A 24,176-nucleotide genomic window follows, 5' to 3' on the forward strand; every position below is an offset into this window, starting at 1 on the left:
ATGGTTGTAATTGCTTCTTGCCAGAGATCTAGTCTAGTTTGTACTTCCGCTTCTGTCTCGCCCCATACCATTACATCATCAGCAAAAACCAGGGCATTAGGTGTTGGATCATTTCTTTTAACCGCTTTTAAAACTTCATCCATTAAGATTATGAAGAGAAGTGGCGAAAGACAACTTCCTTGCTGTACTCCACTCTTTGTTTCGAATCAACCTGACCTTCCATCCTGGACGTAGACACAACACTTGATTTCATCATATAATTTGTTGTACTCGTGCTATGATGTCATCAGGCACTTTCTTATGTCTCAAACATTCCCATATATGTCTCCGTGGTACATGGTCGTATGCTTTCTCGATGTCCAGAAAAACAGTTATAAGTGTTTTACCTTTCTCCCAATACTTCTCATACAGCATTCTGGTGGCAAAAATGAGGCCTTTAGTTAATCTATGAGGTGTAAATCCATGTTGTTCCTCCTCAAGTGTAGGTTCAATATATTTTCTAATCCTGCTCTCAAGGATGGTTTCGTAGATTTTGAGGCCATGTGACAGCAGAGTTATACCTCTGTAGTTGGTAGGACTTAATTAATGAGATTTTACTATATAGATTATATGGAAAAGTATTTAATCAAACCTGACTCTGATCAGAAAAGAGTATAAGGCTCACCCGTGTGACTGACCACATTATGCAGATGGCAGTGCTCCTCCGAGTTCATACGCCTGACATATTACGACTGTCTGTTAACTGTTTCTGTAGGGTATATGAACAATTTGGCTGAAAACAAAGGTATTTGCACAGCCAGCTCCTAGAAATGCCAGTATTTTTGGTCATCATCAGCCAATCACAAATAGGTGTAAAACAATGCACAGATATTACTTGAAAGTGTATGTTTAATTTCATTCTGAAAAAATACAGTACTGTATTTCTCCGAAACCCTGATGAACCCCACTTTTTCCCTCAAAGAATTTAAATCAGGCTCAAGTAGTAATTTGTAAAATCATATGAATGCCTTTGTTGTACAGTAGGCCTATGCATTTTTAGACGCCGAACATTGACTTCTCGTCATGCCTTCTTTTTTTTTTTTTTTTTTTTTTTTTTTTTTTTTTTTTTTTTTTTTTTTTTTTGCGGCTGCGCAATTATTCTTTATTTCCGCGGGGTCAAGGACCATTAAGTTAAAATTGGCATCATAATACCGAAGAGAATCCGTTGAAAATTTGCCGACAATACCTATTCCATGCCATGCGTCTCTACAATACGACGATCCATCAAGAAATTATTCTTGCGGTCTATAAAACTGTTAATTTTACTCTGCGTCAGATATAACTGGCTACTGCTACACGCACGTCTTGCTTGCCGGGTTCGTCTAAATTCAGCGGCTAGCGATGTATAGGCCTAATCGTGGACGTTGAAAGTCAACGAACGAGTTTGTTGCGCCACGGTATGGCCATTCCACCCTTGCGTTTTTTGTGCACATAGCTCACAATTTCATCTTCGACTTCTTTAAAGCGTCCTTGTGGCGGACCATTGAATGCATTTTTTGTACAGTACGCATTTTGTTTAGCTCTTTGTCTTCACGCTAAGCCAAATATTGGCTTTAATTAGGCCTATGCGTATTTTCTTGCAGCTGCACAATTATTCTACATTTCCAAGTGTTTAATAACCATTAACTTAAAATTGGCATCATATTATCAACAAGAACCCGTTGAAAATTTGCCGGTATTACCTTTTCCACGTATCTTTACAGTACGACTATCCATCACAAAAATATTCCTGCTGTCTATAAAACTGAATTTTACTAAGCGTCAAGTACAATAGATGCGTTATAACTCGGGCACTGAGTAGCCATGGCCTTTCTAAGAATTCGAAGGCTCGCATGTTTTGATGCCATTCTGCAGATTTGAGGAACGTTTTGTAGAGGCTAATAGAACGCCATTCTCTGTTCACTATTTCCTGAGATCCAGTGACGTTACACACAGGCACTGTACAACCGGTTGTCACGGCTAGCGATATATAGTAAAGAGGCGGTCGTTTATTATCAACGAGTTTTGTGTGTGCGTGCGCGTGTGAAAAGAAACAGCGTGGTTACCGTGGTGGTTGCCAGTGGTATCCTTTAACTTACTGTTAGGTTGCGAATGCAAGACAACCCTTGAGTTTTCACATGAGATACTGAAAGAGAAAAAGTCTTGAATTAAGAGAAATACGGTATGACTCCAGAGGTTTCTGTGGCAAACACTCAGGTTTCTTCTTCAAACGGCGTCACCTAACCTAACCGTATATGTATCATAAAAACATATTTGAAACGCATGTAAAGAAATTATAAACTTCTCGCGAAAAATTTACATGTAAATAGCCTTTCCGAAATTTAACTAGACGCGAGTCATATCCTCTGAAATCAGCCATATCTCGAGGTGTATCCCATTCTTACTTAATTGCATTATTTAGCCTCAAAATTAAGCGGTTGTTTAGTCAGCCTTAATTTTTAACGAGTTAACAGTCGGTACAATCTAGAACATTCTCAATATTTTAATTGTCGTATTCGGCGGTCCGAATTTTTAACCTCTTAACATGAAAGCCCGAGTATACTCGGGGTTTTATATATTTATATAAAATAATATCCTGAGTATACTCGGGAATGTCGCTCATTGCTCTGTACCTAATTTAAAAGCCCGAACATACTCGTTTCTTGTTGTTTCTCAATATTTCCGCCAGATGTTTATGAAATTATTACATTAGGGTCCTATTTTTGCCAACGGATGTCTCTGACTCAACCGTAGTGGATGTCGGTGACTAAGTCAGTTCGTTTTCGCGGATTTCCAGCGATGTAGCATTGTGTGTTGATCCTTGTTTTAGGGCATTTCACATAGCCACAAACATTTGAACAGTATTGAGTGTCTTGTTGTATTACTTGCCATCTGTTTAGTGCTGTGTTATTTATTTTAGAACCCGTAAAAAATATCACGAGTATACTCGGGATTTTAAAGCAGGAACTTTTCAGTGGCTTATATTTCATTGTTAAGTTCGAAAAAATGTATTTTTATTGTTACCACTGTCATTAGTTTTCAATAAATAGCCCATTTTAACAATAAAAAAATTAGGTAAGTAAAGATCACAATTTTGTAAATAATTGGTATGTTAAGAGGTTAATGTAAAAAGTTTCCAACAAATTTATTTAAAAACCACCATTCCAATACTTTAAAATCTCTAAGTCTAAGATACAAATACTACATACATGTTAAAATGGGACATGTTTTGCTTAGGCTTTGTAAGCATCTTCAGCCATACTTAATCTAAAGCTAAGTCAGGGCCCTGAACTGGGTTTCTCATTAAAGTATAATAATACAAGATAAAACAGTCATAAAATCTAGTTATGTGGAAAAAGCAATACTCAAATGCAAATAAAATTCAATAATGAACATGTCATAGTATTATATGTATATGGAATGAATACTAGCGTTCATCTAAAAAAGTACACATTATTTATTTGTAGAACGAGACAGTCATAATGATCTGACATACATTTGGATTGTACAGATTGTTTGACATTAATGAAGCGTGGATTAATTAAAAATGTTGAAAAATAAATCTTCGAGCATTGTTGAATGAGAATCAGGTACATAGAATACAGTAGAGTTGTTGACTCCAAGTGGTTGCGTAATAAGGTCAAAATGCGCTTGAAGCATCAGTATAGAAGTGTTGTGTCTCCTTCTAGAATAATCTTTGTAATAGATTGTAGTTGCGAGCTGTCTAGCATAGATTCAACAAATAGGGTATTCAATAAAGCCTGAGATGTGGGAGAATTTGCAATGTAGTGCATGTTGAAAACTGAAATGTGTAAGAAAATAAATGTAAGTTTTGAAGCATAGAGAACATTCTATTAATGAGTGGAAGTTTAACAACGCTTACCCCTAGTGTTGACAGAGAGGTGGCTGGTCTTGTTGGGTGTTTGAGACGATCTGGCAGTTGTTATTCTACTGCTACGTGTATTGTAGGGGTGTGTCTGTGAAGACGGAGAATGAGTCAGGAGAGGGGAGGTAGGCGGAGCATTAAGGACATCAGGAGTAGGTGGAGGGTGTGTGGCGTGAATCGCTGACTTGGGAGTGGCTACTATTGCGTTATGGAAATTGCTGATGTGTTTATAATTAAATATTTTCATGAAATGATTTGTATTTATGTTGAAGACTGTGAGTAATTTAGGGATTTGTTCAATTAATGGGCTATTTGTGTCAAGAACATCATTTAGATACTATTAATGTTATAATGCTGGTCTAGAAAAATGTAAGCGTTTTCAAACTCGGTCATCAGTTTACTCTTGTTGATGTGTTTTATAATATGAAGGTCTTGTTCAATCGTGGTAAAGTTATGGCCGGTATCCTTCATATGATTGCTCATGGCGGAATATTTTCTATGTTTTGAAGCATTGTAATGTTCTAAATATCTAGTTTTGAAACTGCGTCCGGTTTGTCCTATATAGGTAAAGTTACATTGGGTGCATTCGAGTCTATAAATTCCGGAATTCGAAAATTTATTGTGTATTGAATTTACGGTATTAGAGTTAAAAAATATATTGCGATTCGTGTTACGAGTTTTATACGCGATTTTGACGTCATATTTCTTTAGCGGATTGGTTGTACGGTATATAGCCGGGTCAGTAAAGATAAAAGCAGCAAATTTCGTGTTTTTGGGTTTTTTCGGGAGTTAATTTTGAAGCGGCTTTTAGTTTGATTTTACCTATAATTTTATTGACCATATCTGGTTTGTAGCCGTTGAGTTCAGCTGGATCAATAATGTAACCAAATTCTTTCTATTAGCATTAGACAGTGGGATTTTTAGAGCCCTGAGAATTAAACTGTAAAAAGTCGCCTGCTTATGAGAATGTGGATACAAAGAATCATTCTTTATAGTCAACGGAGCGGACGAAGGTTTCCTGTAAATTTGGAATATAAATTTATCCTTAGCCCTTGTTAAATTTAAATCCAAGAAATTCAGAGAATTATTGGATTCGTCTTCTTTAGTGAATTTGATATTATTGTCAAGGTCATTGAGGTACTTTAATATATTATCACTGTTATTTTGATGTTTGTCAATGATAACGAATGTGTCATCTACAAATCTCAGCCACAATTGAAGACCATTGATTCTGTTAATTATCTTATTCGTTTCTAGGTTGTCCATGAAAATATTGGCAAGAATACCCGAAATTGGGTCGCCCATTGCGAGGCCCTTTCTGACTTTTAACGACAAAATCTACCATCAAAAGCCACTCCCAAGTCACTGATCATGCCACACCCCCTCCACCTACTCCTAATCTCCTCAATGCTCCGCCTACCTCCCCTATCCTGACTCATTCTCCGCCTTCACAGACACACCCCTACAATACACGTAGCAGTAGAATAACAACTGCCAGATCGTCTCAAACACCCAACAAGACCAGCCACCTCTCTGTCAACACTAGGGGTAAACGTTGTTAAACTTCCACCCATTAATAGAATGTTCTCTATGCTTCAAAACTTACATTTATTTTCTTACACATTTCAGTTTTCAACACGCACTACATTGCAAATTCTTCCACATCTCAGGCTTTATTGAACACCCTATTTGTTGAATCTATGCTAGACAGCTCACGACTACAATCTATTACAAAGATTATTCTAGAAGGAGATACAACACTTCTATACTGATGCTTCAAGCGCATTTTGACCTTATTACGCAACCACTTGGAGTCAACAACTTTACTGTATTCTACGTACCTGATTCTCATTCAACAATGCTCGAAGATTTATTTTTCAACATTTTTAATTAATCCACGCTTCATTAATGTCAAACAATCTGTACAATCCAAATGTATGTCAGATCATTATGACTGTCTCGTTCTACAAATAAATAATGTGTACTTTTTTAGATGAACGCTAGTATTCATTCCATATACATATAATACTATGACATGTTCATTATTGAATTTTATTTGCATTTGAGTATTGCTTTTTCCACATAACTAGATTTTATGACTGTTTTATCTTGTATTATTATACTTTAATGAGAAACCCAGTTCAGGGCCCTGACTTAGCTTTAGATTAAGTATGGCTGAAGATGCTTACAAAGCCTAAGCAAAACATGTCCCATTTTAACATGTATGTAGTATTTGTATCTTAGAGATTTTAAAGTACTGGAATGGTGGTTTTTAAATAAATTTGTTTGAAACTTTTACATTATATACTCCAATACGGCTATCATAATGAGACTCATAACTTGGAATAATAAATATTTTAATGTGTTATTTTGTCCTTGTCATTGTTTGCTATTTCTTGAATATTTTACGGCTGAGGATGTCTACAAGTTAGACGAAACATGTCCCGTCATACTTTAAAAAATGTTGTCTAAATAATTAGACAATAAATATTTTGGTACTGTAAAGGTGGAATATTGATTTAACCTCAAAAAGTATACGTACGACAATACGGGCTTTACAATGAAATTTATTTTATGGAGCCTAATTAACAATCGGTATCGGATATGTTATTACAAAAATATTTTCTCTTTCATTTCGAATTTTCTTTACAGAACAGCAGTTGACGAGTATTACTAATCGACTCCGACATCGCCTTCGAATGTCGATGAGAGAACTCGCTAGTGCACATAGCGAAGAAACTATGCCGAAGGTAATCGATCACATGCAATTTCATCGCTGGGGTGTATAAATATCGGTAACGGAAAAATTCGCGCGCACGCTTAATCGTTCGTAATAACAGATGCCTCGGTGATGGGGCTCTCGCTGTAACTGAAGGACGATATACAGTTCATATAGGAATTTTGGAGGGACAGAAAAAGGCCGTTGCTAGAATGGAGTTCTCGTTACCTGCTGTACTCACTATAACGAACTACTGTGTATCAATTGAACACAAACGAGCATCCCTTATCAACTTTGACGACATAATCAGTACATTTGCAGCTAAGAAGGCTCGAAGAATTCAGTTTTGAGGTGCATTACGTAACAAATTTTTGCGTAGTTACAATTGAGTTACACTACAAACAAATTATTTGTATTAGTCATGTATAAGTGTATTAATATAAGTGTTTTTCAATATAAGTGTAATGTATGTATTAATATGTATAAGTGTATCAATATAAGTACTTTCATAAATAAAACTTCTTAATAATATACACATGGTGTGTAATTTCAACTGCCGCATCTTAATAAAGTAGCCTACGGAGGTATTATATTTTAGCGGTATGGTGAGGGAGGGGGATGGGGGTGGCAAACTGATCTTAGCCCCCCCTGACAAATCTCCAAGTTCTGGCTCTGGCTGATAGTGAAGCACTAAAATATGATACTGTCAGATGCAGTTTATGAAGCACTATAACACACGTATTTATCATCTGTAGTTTATCAGGCACTGTCTATAATCAAATACATATCCAAATATAGTACATCACAATAATGATATAAATCTCATTTCCAGTCTTCCCTGAACTGTTTTTACTGTACAGCAATAATGGTGTTGATCACAAATTTAAGGTTTGATTTCTAACTGCAACAACAGCTAGCAAGTCGTCATGGTAAGGAACTAACTGTTGATTGCAGTGGTTGCTTCAGTGATTGTTTTGGGTTGGTGGTCTCCAGCAAAAGATCGATGTAACAGAAAAAGTTATTATAGCTCAAAAGGTATTACTCATGGGAATGGTTTATGTATTATTAGGATGATTGCACAAGATGTGATGATGGTAGCTGATATCATCGCAAGATCGCCTCCCAGTTAACCCTTTCAGTCATAATGTCTTAGATATAGGATGATTGATTTCCATTCACCATAATCATCTTTGAAAAGCTCTTGCCCTACCAGTATACTGTTCCTTAAACAACATCCTCTATGGATTGTACATTATGCCCTCTGTAGGTATGAAATATATGCGTAAACAATGAATTAAATATGCCGTGACATCAAATATATCGATTATACAAAACCACCTTTCTTTGAAACGTGTTTATATACTTAGAATAGCTATAGAAAAGGAGATATTTTTTTTGGGGGGGGGGGGCTCAAATAGGCTTTATATTTTCAAGACACATTGTTAGAAACTATGAATCAATATAATGGTCAGCAGCAGATGTTTTTATCGTGCTAGATCTAGGACAGTGTGACTGACAGTAGGCATTACAGTTTTACCCCTCTTTTACATTTTTCAAGGGACCAAGGAATACTGGTGTAAAAGGGGGGAAAGGTCACATCCTATATTATGTGCAGAGACACGCAGAGATCAAGGTTAGACGACTAAGCTCTATTGCAAGTGGCTTGTTTGTTTGTATCGGAAACTAGACAACATGATTTGTAACGTCATTCAGTATATATATATATGTTTATGATATGGCGATGATGTTAAGTGGATCGTATTTATTTATTTTTCTATAGTGATATTGATCCGTTTATATTTAGAAAGTGCTTACTCTTAATAGGTTGTGTTAGTGAATGTTGCAAATCAAGATTAAAAGAAAGTCAATGTCGACCAATTATGTGACAAAACGGAAGAAAGAAGATATCAGTACTGTAGGCATTATGGTGCTAACAACAGTGGAGGTAATCCATCAGTTTTCGAGCATTAAATTCACCTCTCATCTCTGCATGCAATAGTGAGGTTAAGTTTAACAAACTGTAACACTACACAAAACTGCCACTTCAACAACAAACCCATCTAAAAGTGTTACCACAGATAGAACAAACCGAGTGTACTCACGCCACCACACAAATCGACCCACACAGGCGCCATCTAGCGACCAAGAACAAGACTTAACAAAAGGCACTCAGCACACGCTGCCACCTACCGGAGAAACGGCAGATGATCTGGACCCTGAGCTACATCGATCACTAGAATACAAAATTACCGAAAAAATCAACAATCAAATGAGAGCAATGATAGAAGACATCACACACAATTCCCAAAAATATGATTAAAGAGGAAATGGCAGCTACAAAGCAGCAGAACCCTGTATCACAGGAATTTGTAAGAATAAATATGAACGACATCATACGAGAGAGAATCAACCGCCTCACGGAGGAGAGTAGTGGAAGGGGAAACCACTCCACCCGAGAGCAAGAACAACAGCCGTATGCAGAAGTATCGCATCAACGCCAAGAACAAAATCAGACAACGGATGAAGAAGAGGAAAAATGGACAAAACAAACCCACAAAAGGCACAGATGCCCGGAGAGACAGCAACAAACCATGAACGGTACAGGAGCGAAGGACGATGACTTACAAGCAGAAGAAGAGAGGGCCTGGCTGTATATGGGAAGACTAAAACAGGAGACAACGAGAGACGCCGTAAAAAGATTCCTAGCCAAAAAGGGAATCGCAGAGAACGTTACTTGCGAAGAGATAGAAACTGCAACCTTACCAATTAGTAAACCAAACATTCAAAAGAAAAGCACAAACATCAAGAAGAAAACAAGCACAATACTTACCGAAAGGCAGTAGCATAAAATATGAAGCGTGGAAGGCAAAGCGAGAATTAAAAAGGCCAGGATCTTACATAACTTTGACAGGTTGCCAGGTAAATACTGCTAGCTACTAAATGACACACCAGATAAATTTGAAATGAAGAAAATTTACTAAGCAAATGTAATTTGAAAATGGTATAAAATAAGAACAATAAAAAAATATATAATTCTTTTTCTGAAATTTAAAAATGCAATCAAGCTAGACGAGGAAAACAGTATTTTAAAATAAAGTAGAAATTAAGGAAAAATGAAGCTCACATAAACATAGGCTTCCGCCGAAATTAAGGTTTGAAAATTCATTAATAACTCATTACCTTACATATAGAAACATTAAAATTGGTTGCAACCGATATGCGGGCCCGCGATATAAAAACACTTTAAAACTGAAATTTGCTACACTACAAAATTCTAAGTTACAAGACGCACACAAGGACACACGAAAAAGAAGAAAATTTAGTGGCTCCAACCGCGAATAAACATTACACTAAAGAAACGAGCTAGATGAAAACACAATAAAATAATAGTGCACAGCAACCCCAACAAAATGAAGTATATTCAAGGAAATTTACAATTAACGGTGCACTCATAAAAATAATAAAGGACACCGAAAACCAAACAGAAGCTACCCGTTACCGACGCGAAGCCAAGATCCCATAATAATCATCAAAGCCACCCAAAATATTAACGTATCATCAGATAAGATAAGAAGGGGTGACATGACGTAATAAAGACAAAAGCAAGGAACCCAAACAATGGGAGAAAAGATAATAAGACAACGAAAGAAAAGTCCCATTATTAAACTTAATTTCGACCAGCAAATTTCAATTTTAAGATTTTAAGTTATTAAAATAATAATAATAATAATTATCATTTATCCAAGAGGTGATAGTGCCAGTTTACATTAGCCTTACTTAATTAAATCACCAGCGATTTACATACTTTAGAACAGAGGGGGCCGTGGAATGCGCTACGATGCGAATATGAGGTGTCATTAATTGAGGCCCGTAACAATGCGATAATCATTACGTACAGATAACCAGCCACGAAGGCAATAGGACAAAATTAGACAGCAGTATCAACCAAACAGGACAACACTAAGGGAGAAAACACGCACCGAAATGAATTACCAAAAAAATAAAAGTAATAATAATAATAATAATAATAATCGCCATCATAATGAATATCAAGAAACACAGTTGGCAAAAATGCACCCCGACAAAAACGTAAGATAAAATCACTTACACAAAATATCACCTCATAGATGCATAACTAGCGATCCTCGAGCTCCCTACATTACATTAAATTTTCTTTTTCAAATGCATTCACTTCAAATATATATCAGATTTTGCTTACAAGGTTAACCAATACCAAAATAGTCGTTTATAATGTTGCTCATGTCCAAGATGAAATTACTCACACTAGTGCCTGAACGACTGGGATCCCTTCAATAAATTATAATTTTCAGTACTTACTTGAGTTAAGGTATCCAAACTTACAAGACACTTAAAACATTTCATGCCGATAACGGTTACTCACTGCACCAAGTTTACATGTTACATTAAGAACAAAAAAGGGTTGGAGCACACTGGATAACATTGAAGGAATAATAGGGCCTAGCCCTCACATTATGTTTAACCGCCGGAGTCAAGCTCCATTATAATAGCTTTCCCTTCTCGCCAAACCGTCTGCTTGGGAGCTCCATACAACACAGCCATCTTGGAGAGTAACGGCAAGCTGACTACTGCCGACTACTGAGCTCACACCGAGCTAGCCGAGAGGCAGTCCCATAATTCAATGCGTGCACCGCGAAAATGCGCAGAAGTTACAAATGATAATTCGGCGCACTACAGAGTTCAGTCAAATGCCTGACAATAATGGATAGATAACTTGAATTAAATTGGTCTGGTAACTTCCACAGTTAGGAAACAGTTCCAACAATGACCGATAATACAGATAACGGCTGGATACACAAGTCGACATGACAGATGAATAAATAAATACACTTAGATGCTTTGATGTAATAATTCAGTTATGTCCAGTAAATATTAGTTCCCATTTTCACATTACAGTTCTCCCCTCCCGAAGCTAGAACACAGGGGAGGCGCAAGTCCAAAACAATGGATAGCATGCCAATGGTATAATTTCAATGTCCAAACAAATCTTCATACGTTGGATACAGGAAGAGAGACACCAAAATTTTTTTTTTTTTTCAGGTTCAAATAACAAGGAATGGTCTTACTTGGTTGCAGGAATGTTGACCTTCACACAATACTAGCAGATTACATGTTGAGTGTGAGCAGAATGGGATGCAACGTGGCCAGCGTCTCATCACACACCACACAAGTTGACAGTACATGACACAGAGTAGGATTATCATACCAGTACAGAGCGTAGTAGGCAACCATAGGTATCATACATTCTTGCTCTCTTAAGGTAGTTGCATGGTTGGAAAAGCGCGCGCAACACAAACTGCAACATAATATGTCGGAGCACAGAATAATGTTCTACAGACCGTAAATAATTTTGCAGGTCGAAATACACAACACAGGCATTAATGGCGTCGTGGCATGGCACATAACTAATCACTCGAACAGCCGAAACGAAGTAGCACTCGAAAATGTCTGATGGAGGATACCGTTGAAAATTTAGATGTATAAGTTTTGATGTCACTTGAAGTTTATAATCATAATAATTTACATAGTCTGTCATCGATAGTAATATCTGACAATGTATCTTGCGTGTGAGTAAGTTACATAATTTTGAAGAAAATAATAAACGCTATTTTTAAGGAATTCAGTTTACATGACCATAAATATGTTTACAAAATTTTGTTGATCAAGTAGGCTTAATTTGACTCAAGTGTACACGTCTAATGCGTTTGGCAATAGGGTCGTTAACTAACAAGGATACTGGAGTTAAGAACTCTAATACGGTACAAGGACCGTGATAACGAGCTGCTAATTTAGCAGAAAATTTATTTACAGCTTTACTACTAGGATAAGACTTGACAAAAACAGTGTCACCCACAGATAGATTGGTAGGCCTGCGTCCTTTGTCATACTTCTTTTGCACATTATCATAGGAAACAACAAGTTTTGCTCTAGCTCTGTTCCACATTTTACGAATCTCCTCCGGATCTGGATCATCAGGGAGGAGAGAATCAATGTTAAGCACATTAGAGATGGGGGAAAATGGGGTAAATCCAAGCATTAAAGACATGGGTGTTTGGCCATGAGACTCGTGAACAGATGAATTAAACGCATAAGTAAGCCAATGAATACAAGAATCCCATTTAGATTGTTGGTTATGATGGTATGCAATGAGGGCAGCACGTAAGTTGCGGTTAACTCTTTCAGCAAAACTGGGGTTGGGATAGTAAGGAGTAGTGGTGACGTGAGATATCGAGAGATCAAAACAGAACTTCCTAAACAGGTTACATGCAAAGGATCTAGCATTGTCAGACACAATAAACTTAGGAGGACCAAATACAGAAAAGATCGAATTGAGACAAGATATAGTGGTCTGAGCATCCATCTTTCTCGTCGGGAAAATCCAAGTAAAACGGGTAAAACCGTCAACACACACTAGTGCGAATCGATTTCCTTTAGAGCTTAATGGGAACGCTCCGACATAATCAATGAACAGTCTCTCCATTGGTTTAGTAGGGTGAGATGAGGACAACAACCCAACACGGGTATTCAAACTAGGTTTACTTATACTGCACAGTCTACAAGCTTTGACCATTTCCCTAATGTGAAAATCCATATTCTTCCATATGAAATGCGTTTGTATCTTTTGTCGAGTTTTGAAAACACCTAAATGTCCTCCCATGGGGGAGTCATGGTAATACTTAAAGATTTCAGGGATGAGGATTTGAGGACACACAATTTTGTACTTATTGTCATGTCTGGCCTTGCAACATAGGACATTGTTAACAAGCTTATAAGGTTTAACAACGTTACCATCTTCAAGTTGTTTAACAATAGAACTAATTTCAGGATCACTAGCTTGCAATTTTGACATATCATGGAACAGCAACGGAGAGTCAGTCAAGATAGCATTAATGCAATTGGATTGGCATGCAGAATGGTTAGGAAGGGAATTGACATCAAAATCAGGAGGGTGAAGAGGCTTTTCACCAAACATCCTACTCAATCCATCAGCTACAACATTTTCAGTACCACGGATGTGGCGAACATCAAAATTAAAGGCGGAAATGCGGATTGCCCAACGGGTCAACCTACCCGTGCGCTTAGGTCTATTTAATACCCAACTAAGTGCCATATTGTCAGTTTCAAGAAGAAATTTAGAGTGTTCTACATACATGCGGAACTTTTCAAGGGAAAAAATAACGGCCAAACATTCAAGTTCGTATATGGAATACTTCATTTCATCAGAATTCAGGGTACGCGAGGCATAAGCAATGGGTCTTCTACCTAGCTCATCTTCTTGGAGGAGGACACCAGCAACGGCAGAGCCAGAAGCATCAGTTTGAATAATGAAAGGTTTTGAGAAGTTAGGAATAGCCAGGTGCGTTTGCCAGAGCAGATTTAAGTTTATCAAAAGCAATTTGTTGAGGTTCCTTCCAGACAAATTTAACATCCTTACGCCGAAGGGCATTAAGGGGAGCAGCAATTTGGGCAAAATTTGGGATAAATTTTCGGAAAAAATTGGCCATACCAACGAAGCGGGCTATTCCCTTCTGATCCTTAGGTACTGGAAAATCATAGATGGCTTGGGTTCTACTCTGGTCCACAGCTACACCATTAGGTGATACGATATGACCCAGGAAAGACATACGAGGCTGCGCAAAGGAAACTTTAGATCGCTTGACAGTGAGACCAGCTTGCTTAAAGCGACGAACCACTTCCCTGATATGAGAGAGGTGTTCCTCAAAGGTTTCCGAGTACACGACGACATCGTCAAGATAATTGTACACAAACCTGAACTTAATGTCAGACAATATGGAATCTAGTAGTCTCGACAACACAGCTGCGCCCGTACTGAGGCCAAACGGGATTCGTTCGTACTCGTATAAGTTCCAGTCCGTGATGAATGCGGTTAAATGCTTACTTTCCTCGGCCAGAGGGATCTGGTGATACGCCTGATTGAGATCAAATACAGAATAAAATTTAGCACCATAGAAGAATGAAAAGCAAGTATGCAAGTCAGGTAGTGGAATAGATTGCAAGATAATCTTCTTATTGAGAGATCGGTAGTCGATCACAGGCCTGAAGCCACCTTGGGGCTTAGGGACTAGGAAGATGGGGGACGCATAAGCAGAAGTTGAAGGCCTGATAACTCCTTCCTCAAGCATCTTATCAATAATTTCTTTCAGAACCTTCATACGTGGGGGAGATAGACGATAGGGAGGAGATCGAACAGGGATGGTGTCACTCACATCAATTTTATACTCAAGCACATTAGTTACCCCTAGCTTATCCGTGAATACCTCAGGAAATTCATCACACAATTCATGTATCAGTTGAGCTTGTTCACTAGTTAAATGACTCAGGTCACATTTTTCCTCAGTAACTTGGTCGTGTGCATCAATAGAACAGAGATGTTTACCAGAACAAGGGAGATAATTGACCAATGGCAGAGCATAGTCTGTACAAAACTTGAAAGACAGACAACGATTATGGGCATCAAGAATTAATCCTACGTGAACAGCAAAGTCGTAACCAAGAATTACATCATGCGATAACCCTTCGACCACAATGAATTTAAATTTCCAGGTGAAATGATTAATACGAATTTTGACCTTTACATAACCTTTAACATCCAAGACAGAGCCGTTTGCGGCATGAAACACAGTTGAAAGGAGCTCAAGGTTCGGAAATTTACAGACAGATTGATTTTTAGAAAACCAAGACCAATTAATAGCAGAGGTAACACTGCCAGAGTCCACTAGTGCAAATGTAGGCTCATTATTGATTTCTACAGGAATAATCGGAATTTTAGAATGGACACTCCCTGAAATACTTTTACAGTCACCAGGACAAACAACATCATTATCATAGACATAAGTATTATCATGGTCATTCAAATTACTCATGGAGGGGCTTGCGTTATCAGTACTTTCACCTAGTCAGATGCGCTGATTAGTATTACTCAAGTTGAAATTAGCAGAGGGAGGTGGATAATTTGGCACCGGGTAAGCAACGCCTTGAAATTGGGGGCTAGGAAAATTACTAGTAGGCAAATTCTTCCTCTTTACCAATGGGCATTTGTTCCTCAGATGGTCTTTAGACCCACAAGCAAAACATTTTTTTGAAACAGCACCTAAACTACTGGCGTTCAGGCCAGACGACTGCCTAGGAGAAGGACCAGTTGGAGGGGGTACATTAACAGGTCTACAACTATCACCATGTTTGGCTTCTTCAGCCTTAATACAAGCCACTTTCAGCTCACTAAAGGTTTCAGGACATTTCCTAAAGGACAGGTATGAACGGTACTCAGGGGATACACCACTCATTATACTATCTACCATATTTGCCTCATCAATAGATAGCCTGAACACATTACAATAAAACTTAAGGTCATTGACATAGTTAAACAGGCTTTCAGAATACAACTGTACCCGAAAACAATATTTCGCTGTTAAATCCTTGAGCGCTCTGAAAGGTATAAACTTCCTTAAAATTCCATCATGAAATTGGTCCAAGGTAGTATCACCCGAACAAGCTTCTAAGATCTCAGATTTAAGGATACCAACACAATGGGAAAATAGCGTTCGGAATACACTGGAGGAGCTAAGTTTAAAACAATTTGCGGTCTCTTTTACCTCGACCAGTAATCTCAAAAAGGACACTGTTTCCTCAATTGAATCAATGGACAACTTGTTAACCCCTTTAAGCAAATCACAAACAGGGTTCACATTATCGCACCTTAGCATGCCAGGATTATCAACCAATAATACAGGTTGGCCATGAAAAGCAGCTAATGAGTGATTACCCAAAACAGAGCTAGAAATGGGTTGGTTAAAATCATGAGCAGCAGAAATATTGGGGTCATTATCTTGAGAACCAGCATTAATATTAATACTTCCCAATTTAAGAGTTTGCATGATGACGTTCAAATCAGCAGATATGTTAACAGCCCTAGTTAGCAACACAGTACATTGGTTCAGAGTGGACCGATCCATTTTTAAGGTAAACAGATCCTGGAGGCGACTCGTGTAATGCGTTACACGAGCTATTTGTCTCTGTACCTGGTACTCTGAAGGTTGAGATGTTTTAAAGGCTTCAGTTAATTCACTTATTTCATCTAAGGCATCAGTAATGAACAAAACAGACTCACCAATCTCTGCTTCTGACATGTCAGGTACAACAATGGGGAGATCAGCAATTTCTGAAAGCAATTCTACGTCACCCTGGATAGTACCGGATGGCTTCCTACCACGAATCTGCACCTCATAGCTTAACTCCAGCTTCCGCAACATTCTAGGAACTGGCAAGGGGCGAGACTCCATGATTGACATGAAACAGACAACAGTTAGATTAGACTTTACACTTGGTCTTACAAATACAAGTTTAAATACCAGTTATTTTATTTTGAGCAACTAGCAATGTTGGCCTGGGCAACTTATCAAGGTGTTAGAATAACAATAACAGAAACCACAGCGAATTGCTACCACTCACTACTGCAACCTTACCAATTAGTAAACCAAACATTCAAAAGAAAAGCACAAACATCAAGAAGAAAACAAGCACAATACTTACCGAAAGGCAGTAGCATAAAATATGAAGCGTGGAAGGCAAAGCGAGAATTAAAAAAGCCAGGATCTTACATAACTTTGACAGGTTGCCAGGTAAATACTGCTAGCTACTAAATGACACACCAGATAAATTTGAAATGAAGAAAATTTACTAAGCAAATGTAATTTGAAAATGGTATAAAATAAGAACAATAAAAAAATATATAATTCTTTTTCTGAAATTTAAAAATGCAATCAAGCTAGACGAGGAAAACAGTATTTTAAAATAAAGTAGAAATTAAGGAAAAATGAAGCTCACATAAACATAGGCTTCCGCCGAAATTAAGGTTTGAAAATTCATTAATAACTCATTACCTTACATATAGAAACATTAAAATTGGTTGCAACCGATATGCGGGCCCGCGATATAAAAACACTTTAAAACTGAAATTTGCTACACTACAAAATTCTAAGTTACAAGACGCACACAAGGACACACGAAAAAGAAGAAAATTTAGTGGCTCCAACCGCGAATAAACATTACACTAAAGAAACGAGCTAGATGAAAACACAATAAAATAATAGTGCACAGCAACCCCAACGAAATGAAGTATATTCAAGGAAATTTACAATTAACGGTGCACTCATAAAAATAATAAAGGACACCGAAAACCAAACAGAAGCTACCCGTTACCGACGCGAAGCCAAGATCCCATAATAATCATCAAAGCCACCCAAAATATTAACGTATCATCAGATAAGATAAGAAGGGGTGACATGACGTAATAAAGACAAAAGCAAGGAACCCAAACAATGGGAGAAAAGATAATAAGACAACGAAAGAAAAGTCCCATTATTAAACTTAATTTCGACCAGCAAATTTCAATTTTAAGATTTTAAGTTATTAAAATAATAATAATAATAATTATCATTTATCCAAGAGGTGATAGTGCCAGTTTACATTAGCCTTACTTAATTAAATCACCAGCGATTTACATACTTTAGAACAGAGGGGGCCGTGGAATGCGCTACGATGCGAATATGAGGTGTCATTAATTGAGGCCCGTAACAATGCGATAATCATTACGTACAGATAACCAGCCACGAAGGCAATAGGACAAAATTAGACAGCAATATCAACCAAACAGGACAACACTAAGGGAGAAAACACGCACCGAAATGAATTACCAAAAAAATAAAAGTAATAATAATAATAATAATAATAATAATAATAATCGCCATCATAATGAATATCAAGAAACACAGTTGGCAAAAATGCACCCCGACAAAAACGTAAGATAAAATCACTTACACAAAATATCACCTCATAGATGCATAACTAGCGATCCTCGAGCTCCCTACATTACATTAAATTTTCTTTTTCAAATGCATTCACTTCAAATATATATCAGATTTTGCTTACAAGGTTAACCAATACCAAAATAGTCGTTTATAATGTTGCTCATGTCCAAGATGAAATTACTCACACTAGTGCCTGAACGACTGGGATCCCTTCAATAAATTATAATTTTCAGTACTTACTTGAGTTAAGGTATCCAAACTTACAAGACACTTAAAACATTTCATGCCGATAACGGTTACTCACTGCACCAAGTTTACATGTTACATTAAGAACAAAAAAAGGTTGGAGCACACTGGATAACATTGAAGGAATAATAGGGCCTAGCCCTCACATTATGTTTAACCGCCGGAGTCAAGCTCCATTATAATAGCTTTCCCTTCTCGCCAAACCGTCTGCTTGGGAGCTCCATACAACACAGCCATCTTGGAGAGTAACGGCAAGCTGACTACTGCCGACTACTGAGCTCACACCGAGCTAGCCGAGAGGCAGTCCCATAATTCAATGCGTGCACCGCGAAAATGCACAGAAGTTACAAATGATAATTCGGCGCACTACAGAGTTCAGTCAAATGCCTGACAATAATGGATAGATAACTTGAATTAAATTGGTCTGGTAACTTCCACAGTTAGGAAACAGTTCCAACAATGACCGATAATACAGATAACGGCTGGATACACAAGTCGACATGACAGATGAATAAATAAGTACACTTAGATGCTTTGATGTAATAATTCAGTTATGTCCAGTAAATATTAGTTCCCATTTTCACATTACAGAAACAAGATACAGCACCAAAGCTTTCAAGGTAGGAATACCTTTCAACTTCCTTGAAAGTGCAAACAAGAGGGAATTCTGACCAACAGGAGTAACAGTTAGACGCTACTGTTTTATTCGGTCTTTTCGAAGAGAAACAGGTACATCACTTGAATAAAACAACTCAGAAGCTCTCGGAAATTACCAGACTTGGAGAAATCGATGGGAGAAGAAGCATGAAAATAATGTTATGGAACGTAAAAGGATTAAAGAGCGCAGCATGCATAGCTCCACCAGACTTTCTTGAAGGATATGATGCAGCTATATTCACAGAAACCTTTCTCACAGACCATTGGCAGCACCCGGAATACTATAGCATACACCTGCTAGCGAAAGAAGGAGAAAGAGGAAGACCCTAAGGAGGAATAACAGTCCTTCTTAAACCGTGAATAACACCAATTGTATCTACATCAGAGCAGAACCTCTCCATTCTAATAGAGACAAAATACATCACAATATTAGCAACCTACTTTCAGCCAAATGGAACGGCTATAGATATAATAGACGAATTGGGCCAACAAATAACACAGAGCAAGAAAGACATCCCTCTAGTTATTGCAGGGGATTTAAATTGTCGGTTGGACATACCAAATCACAAAACAAAATTAGTAATAAATTCACTGCAAGAAGAAGGTTTCAACCTGCTAAACGACACCAATGTCCCTACATATATTTGCTGCAACGGCAAAAGCACTATAGACATCGCCCTCATAAGAGGAGAAATAAAAGAGGATATCAATCCACTTTGGTGCGCGTACCACACACCAATAAGAAAACACATTCCAGTGAGTATCGACATACAAAGTGAATGGAAGGCAAAGAAAAAACAAGAAACGAGACCACTCTCAAGGAGATTAGATGTTAGAAAAGTAGAAGAATGCCAAGAACAGATGGAACAAATCAAAACACTAATCGACAACTCAAATGCAGAGGAAGCAGTGCATGAACTGGAGAAACTCTTTTAACACAAGCAACCAGCCCCAGGAAAGTGCGAACAGCAAAAGCATGGTTCAATCAAAAGTGCTTCCTATTAAGGAAAGAGGTGCTTCAAGCTCTACACCGACTAAAATTGGACATACACCGAGAAAAGAAGATACTACAAAACACTAACACGGGAGAAGAAAACGACATACAAGGAAGAAGAAGGAAAAAGAATAGTTGAGGAAGCCAGGAGAGACCCATTTATAGCAATCCGCCCTCAAAAGCAGGCAAAGACCCACTATATCAGCATGGAGGAATGAACAAGACATTTCAAAGACACCCTCAGCAAAGGAAGAGAAAGAACACCGGAAACCAACCAAGTGCATACAACGCATGGGACGGCAGCATGGTCTCCACTTACTACATCTGAGGTTCAAAACATTATTGAATCCACAAAAAAGAAAAAAGCTGCATGACCAGATATGATATACAATGAATACCTGAAATACACGGTTCATCTACTAGCTCCAATTTGGATGAAACTTTACAATAAATGCATAGAAACAGCCAAAGTCCCAGAACAGTGGAGACAATCAATAGTAAAGGTAATTTTCAAAGGGAAAGGAGACCCGAAGAACACAAATACAGAGGAATAGCCCTGGAAAACAATCCTTTTAAGGTATTCACAAAACTAATCACAGAAAGAATAAGGGACACAGTGGAAGAGCACCTCCCAGAACCTCCATTCGGGTTTAGGAGAGGAAGATCCACTCTCGCAGCGGTGGAACTACTGCTAAATAACATGGGAAGCCATCGAAAAGAAGGAAAAATACTATACAATCTTTATAGACTTCACAAAAGCCTTTGATCTCCTGGACCGAGCATTAGTACAAAGGAAGCTCAAGGAAACTCTGGGAAGAGACAGCGTCTGGACAAGAATCATAAACTCCATAAATGAATGGAACAAGATAAGAATCTCGGACAGCCTAGACCTTTCAGAACCAATAATTCAAACAAATGGTGTACTCCAAGGGGACCCGCTAAGCCCTCTGCTGTTCATCCTGGCAGCGAAGGACATTATGGAAATTGCACAAAATGAAGATGTAGCAGCATACGCCTATGCGGATGATATCATGATTGGCTCAAAAAGCTTAAAGAAACTGCAGAACACTATAGACAAAGTGGGAAAATTGTGCATTGAACACAAGTTTGTAATTAACACTGAGAAGACGGAAATGATGGTGTTCAGATCAGGAGGGCAAATATCAAAATAGACAAGAATCACCTTAGAAGGGAAAATAATATCTATCACCAAAGAATACAAATATCTAGGGATAACACTCCAGCCGTCTGCAAAATGCTTCACTACACACACAACAGAGAAAGTGACACAAGCAATTAAAGCGATAAACGAAATAAGCTTCATCAGAACACTAAATCTTGACACAGCAATGGCGCTCTTCAAATCGATAATCGTTCCAATACTTACGTATGGGATTGAAATTATATGGACACACCTGAATGAAAAGAACTTAGCAACACTGGAAAGAGTTAAAGCAACATACATCAAAAGAGCAATGGGAGTGGCAAAAACAACAAGATCCAGATTAGTCTACCTTCTCGCGCGGGAAACTTTCCTCATAGAGGATTTAAGGACAATGTACCCCCTACCTAACACAACAGCATTGGAGAACCTACTAAGAACACTAATAAGGAAAAGAGAAGAAGTACCCACGGAATTCTATGGAACTGGGGCCATGATCAATCGTTCATGGACAGCAGCAAATTTTGAGACGAGGCACGTGTTTACAAGACTTGCAGTACATGGATTCCACCATGTCATTTGCGAAAACACAACATACCACGAACCGTCAAACTCATGCAAGTGTACATTATGTGGACAGTTATGTGAACGATATCACTTAGAATTCTGCAACAAGAGGACTAGATCAATCAGAGACTATGCGACCAATCGTGCAAGTGTTAAATTGTTATAACACCTTTCACTAATGTAGGGCTATTTTGCTGCAATAAATGTTTTATTAAAAGGGGGGAAAGTGTAAATTGTGGGAAACAATCTGTACAGGCATACAGTACCGGTATATAAAAATGTTCTGGAAAAGGAGGTAAATGTTACACAAATGCATATTATTAATTTATAGAGTATTTCAGTCTCAATCGATTTACTGTCCATGTAAGTTAATTACTATTAACGGTTGACTACACTGTCTTTGTAATTCTGCTCATCCTTTGCCCAGGAGAAGGTTACCGGTAGGTGGTTAAAAATTTGTGAAATATATTCTTTTAATATTCAGTAGTTACTTTCTTAGAATGGCTATAGACTTATCTAATATGCAATATTTTGTCTGAATGAAACATTTTAATTGCTGCTATTGTACCTGTATTTACAACATTAACACAAATTTATTCCAGGTGGAAAACTACACAATTACTGCTTCCTGCCAAAATAGTCCAGAATAGATCTCTGTTTACACTTCTTATTTCTTATGACCTCTATTTGTTTTTCAAGCTCATAAAGGTTATGAAAACTATTTTCACCCCCTCTACAGATGAAAGATACCTGCGTAAAACATCCACTGCTGCACTTGCATCAACACTGGAGGCATCACTTCACTGTCTTCCTCTGCTTCATCTGCAACATTCTCCATACATCAGGTAGTAGGCCGCCTCCTCCTCCTCCTCGTCCTCGTCCTCCTGGTGATGATGATAGTCACAGTGTCCTGTATATAGAATGCTCTAGATCTAGTATTATAGTTATTGCATGTAATTGTTTTTGGTACAAATGTTAATAAACATAAGTGTAACTCATTTTCAAAGTTTCAAATTTTTGCTTAAAAAATGAAAAATTATGACCGAAATGGTTAATAGCAATGGATTGTCTGTTACTGTGCTGAGTAACTTGGTGTGTAGAGACAAGTGAGCTGTAATTTGATTCATCTCAATGAGATCTACCAGGAAACACCAGAAAATAATAAAATGTGACTAAATAATAATAATAAAATAATATTGTTCACAGGTACACAAACCGTGTTGTAACTCTCTGGTATCGGCCGCCCGAGCTGTTGTTAGGCGACCGTAACTATGGTCCTCCAGTTGACTTGTGGGGTGCTGGCTGTATCATGGCGGAGATGTGGACGAGGAGCCCTATCATGCAAGGGAACACGGAGCAGCAACAACTGACCTTCATTTCCCAGCTGTGTGGTTCTATCACTCCCGACGTCTGGCCCGGAGTCGAGTCATTGGAACTCTACAGCAAGATGGATCTCCCTCGTGGACAGAAGCGGAAGGTATGTTTTTATGTAATAAACAGTTACGTCAAGCTGAAACTAGGACAGCATGACATTACGTCGGCAGATTCATCATCATGTAACCCCTCCCAGCGTGGTGTTGGACGAGCCTTCGCCATCGTTGTCTGTCCACACCACTGATTCCCAATTCCCTCCTCTTCTCTCAGCTGGTGTGTCCGTCTCTTCCTATGTCTTCCCACTGGCCTTCTTCCTTCAGCTATTCTTTCTAGGCATATGTGGTGTTCTTGTGCCATGTCCGTACCATGTTAGTCTCGAAGTTCTTAGCTTTTCCTCTATCAAGTCTACTTTCATTCTGATGTCATTATTCCTAACAGGGTCCTTGCATGTTTTTTGGAGGCTAGTTCGTAGGAACGTCATTTCACATGCATACACTTTACTAACTTCTCTCTCTCTCATTGTACATCTTTCTAGACTGTATGTGAGAATGGGCACAAAGTATGACTTATAGAGAGTCTTCTTGGATCACGTAGCCACTTTATCACAAAGTAGATGTCTTACGAGAATGTAGAAGTTGGAACTGCTAGACACTCTGTTTACTATTTCTTTATCTGCAGTACCCCTG

At 38.1% G+C, this 24,176-nt stretch overlaps 1 protein-coding gene across 1 annotated transcript in view; it reads left to right on the forward strand.

The window, feature by feature from the left end:
* Positions 1-24,176, forward strand: part of Cdk9 (Cyclin-dependent kinase 9) — a 143,065-nt gene that overhangs the window by 62,106 nt on the left and 56,783 nt on the right. Inside the window, exon 6 of the mRNA XM_067136125.2 lies at positions 23,323-23,593. Coding sequence (XP_066992226.1) covers positions 23,323-23,593 — 271 coding nt within the window. The remainder of the gene's footprint in view (positions 1-23,322; positions 23,594-24,176) is intronic.

The sequence above is a fragment of the Anabrus simplex genome, chromosome 1 (assembly GCF_040414725.1).
Source record: "Anabrus simplex isolate iqAnaSimp1 chromosome 1, ASM4041472v1, whole genome shotgun sequence".
NCBI lineage: Eukaryota > Metazoa > Arthropoda > Insecta > Orthoptera > Tettigoniidae > Anabrus > Anabrus simplex.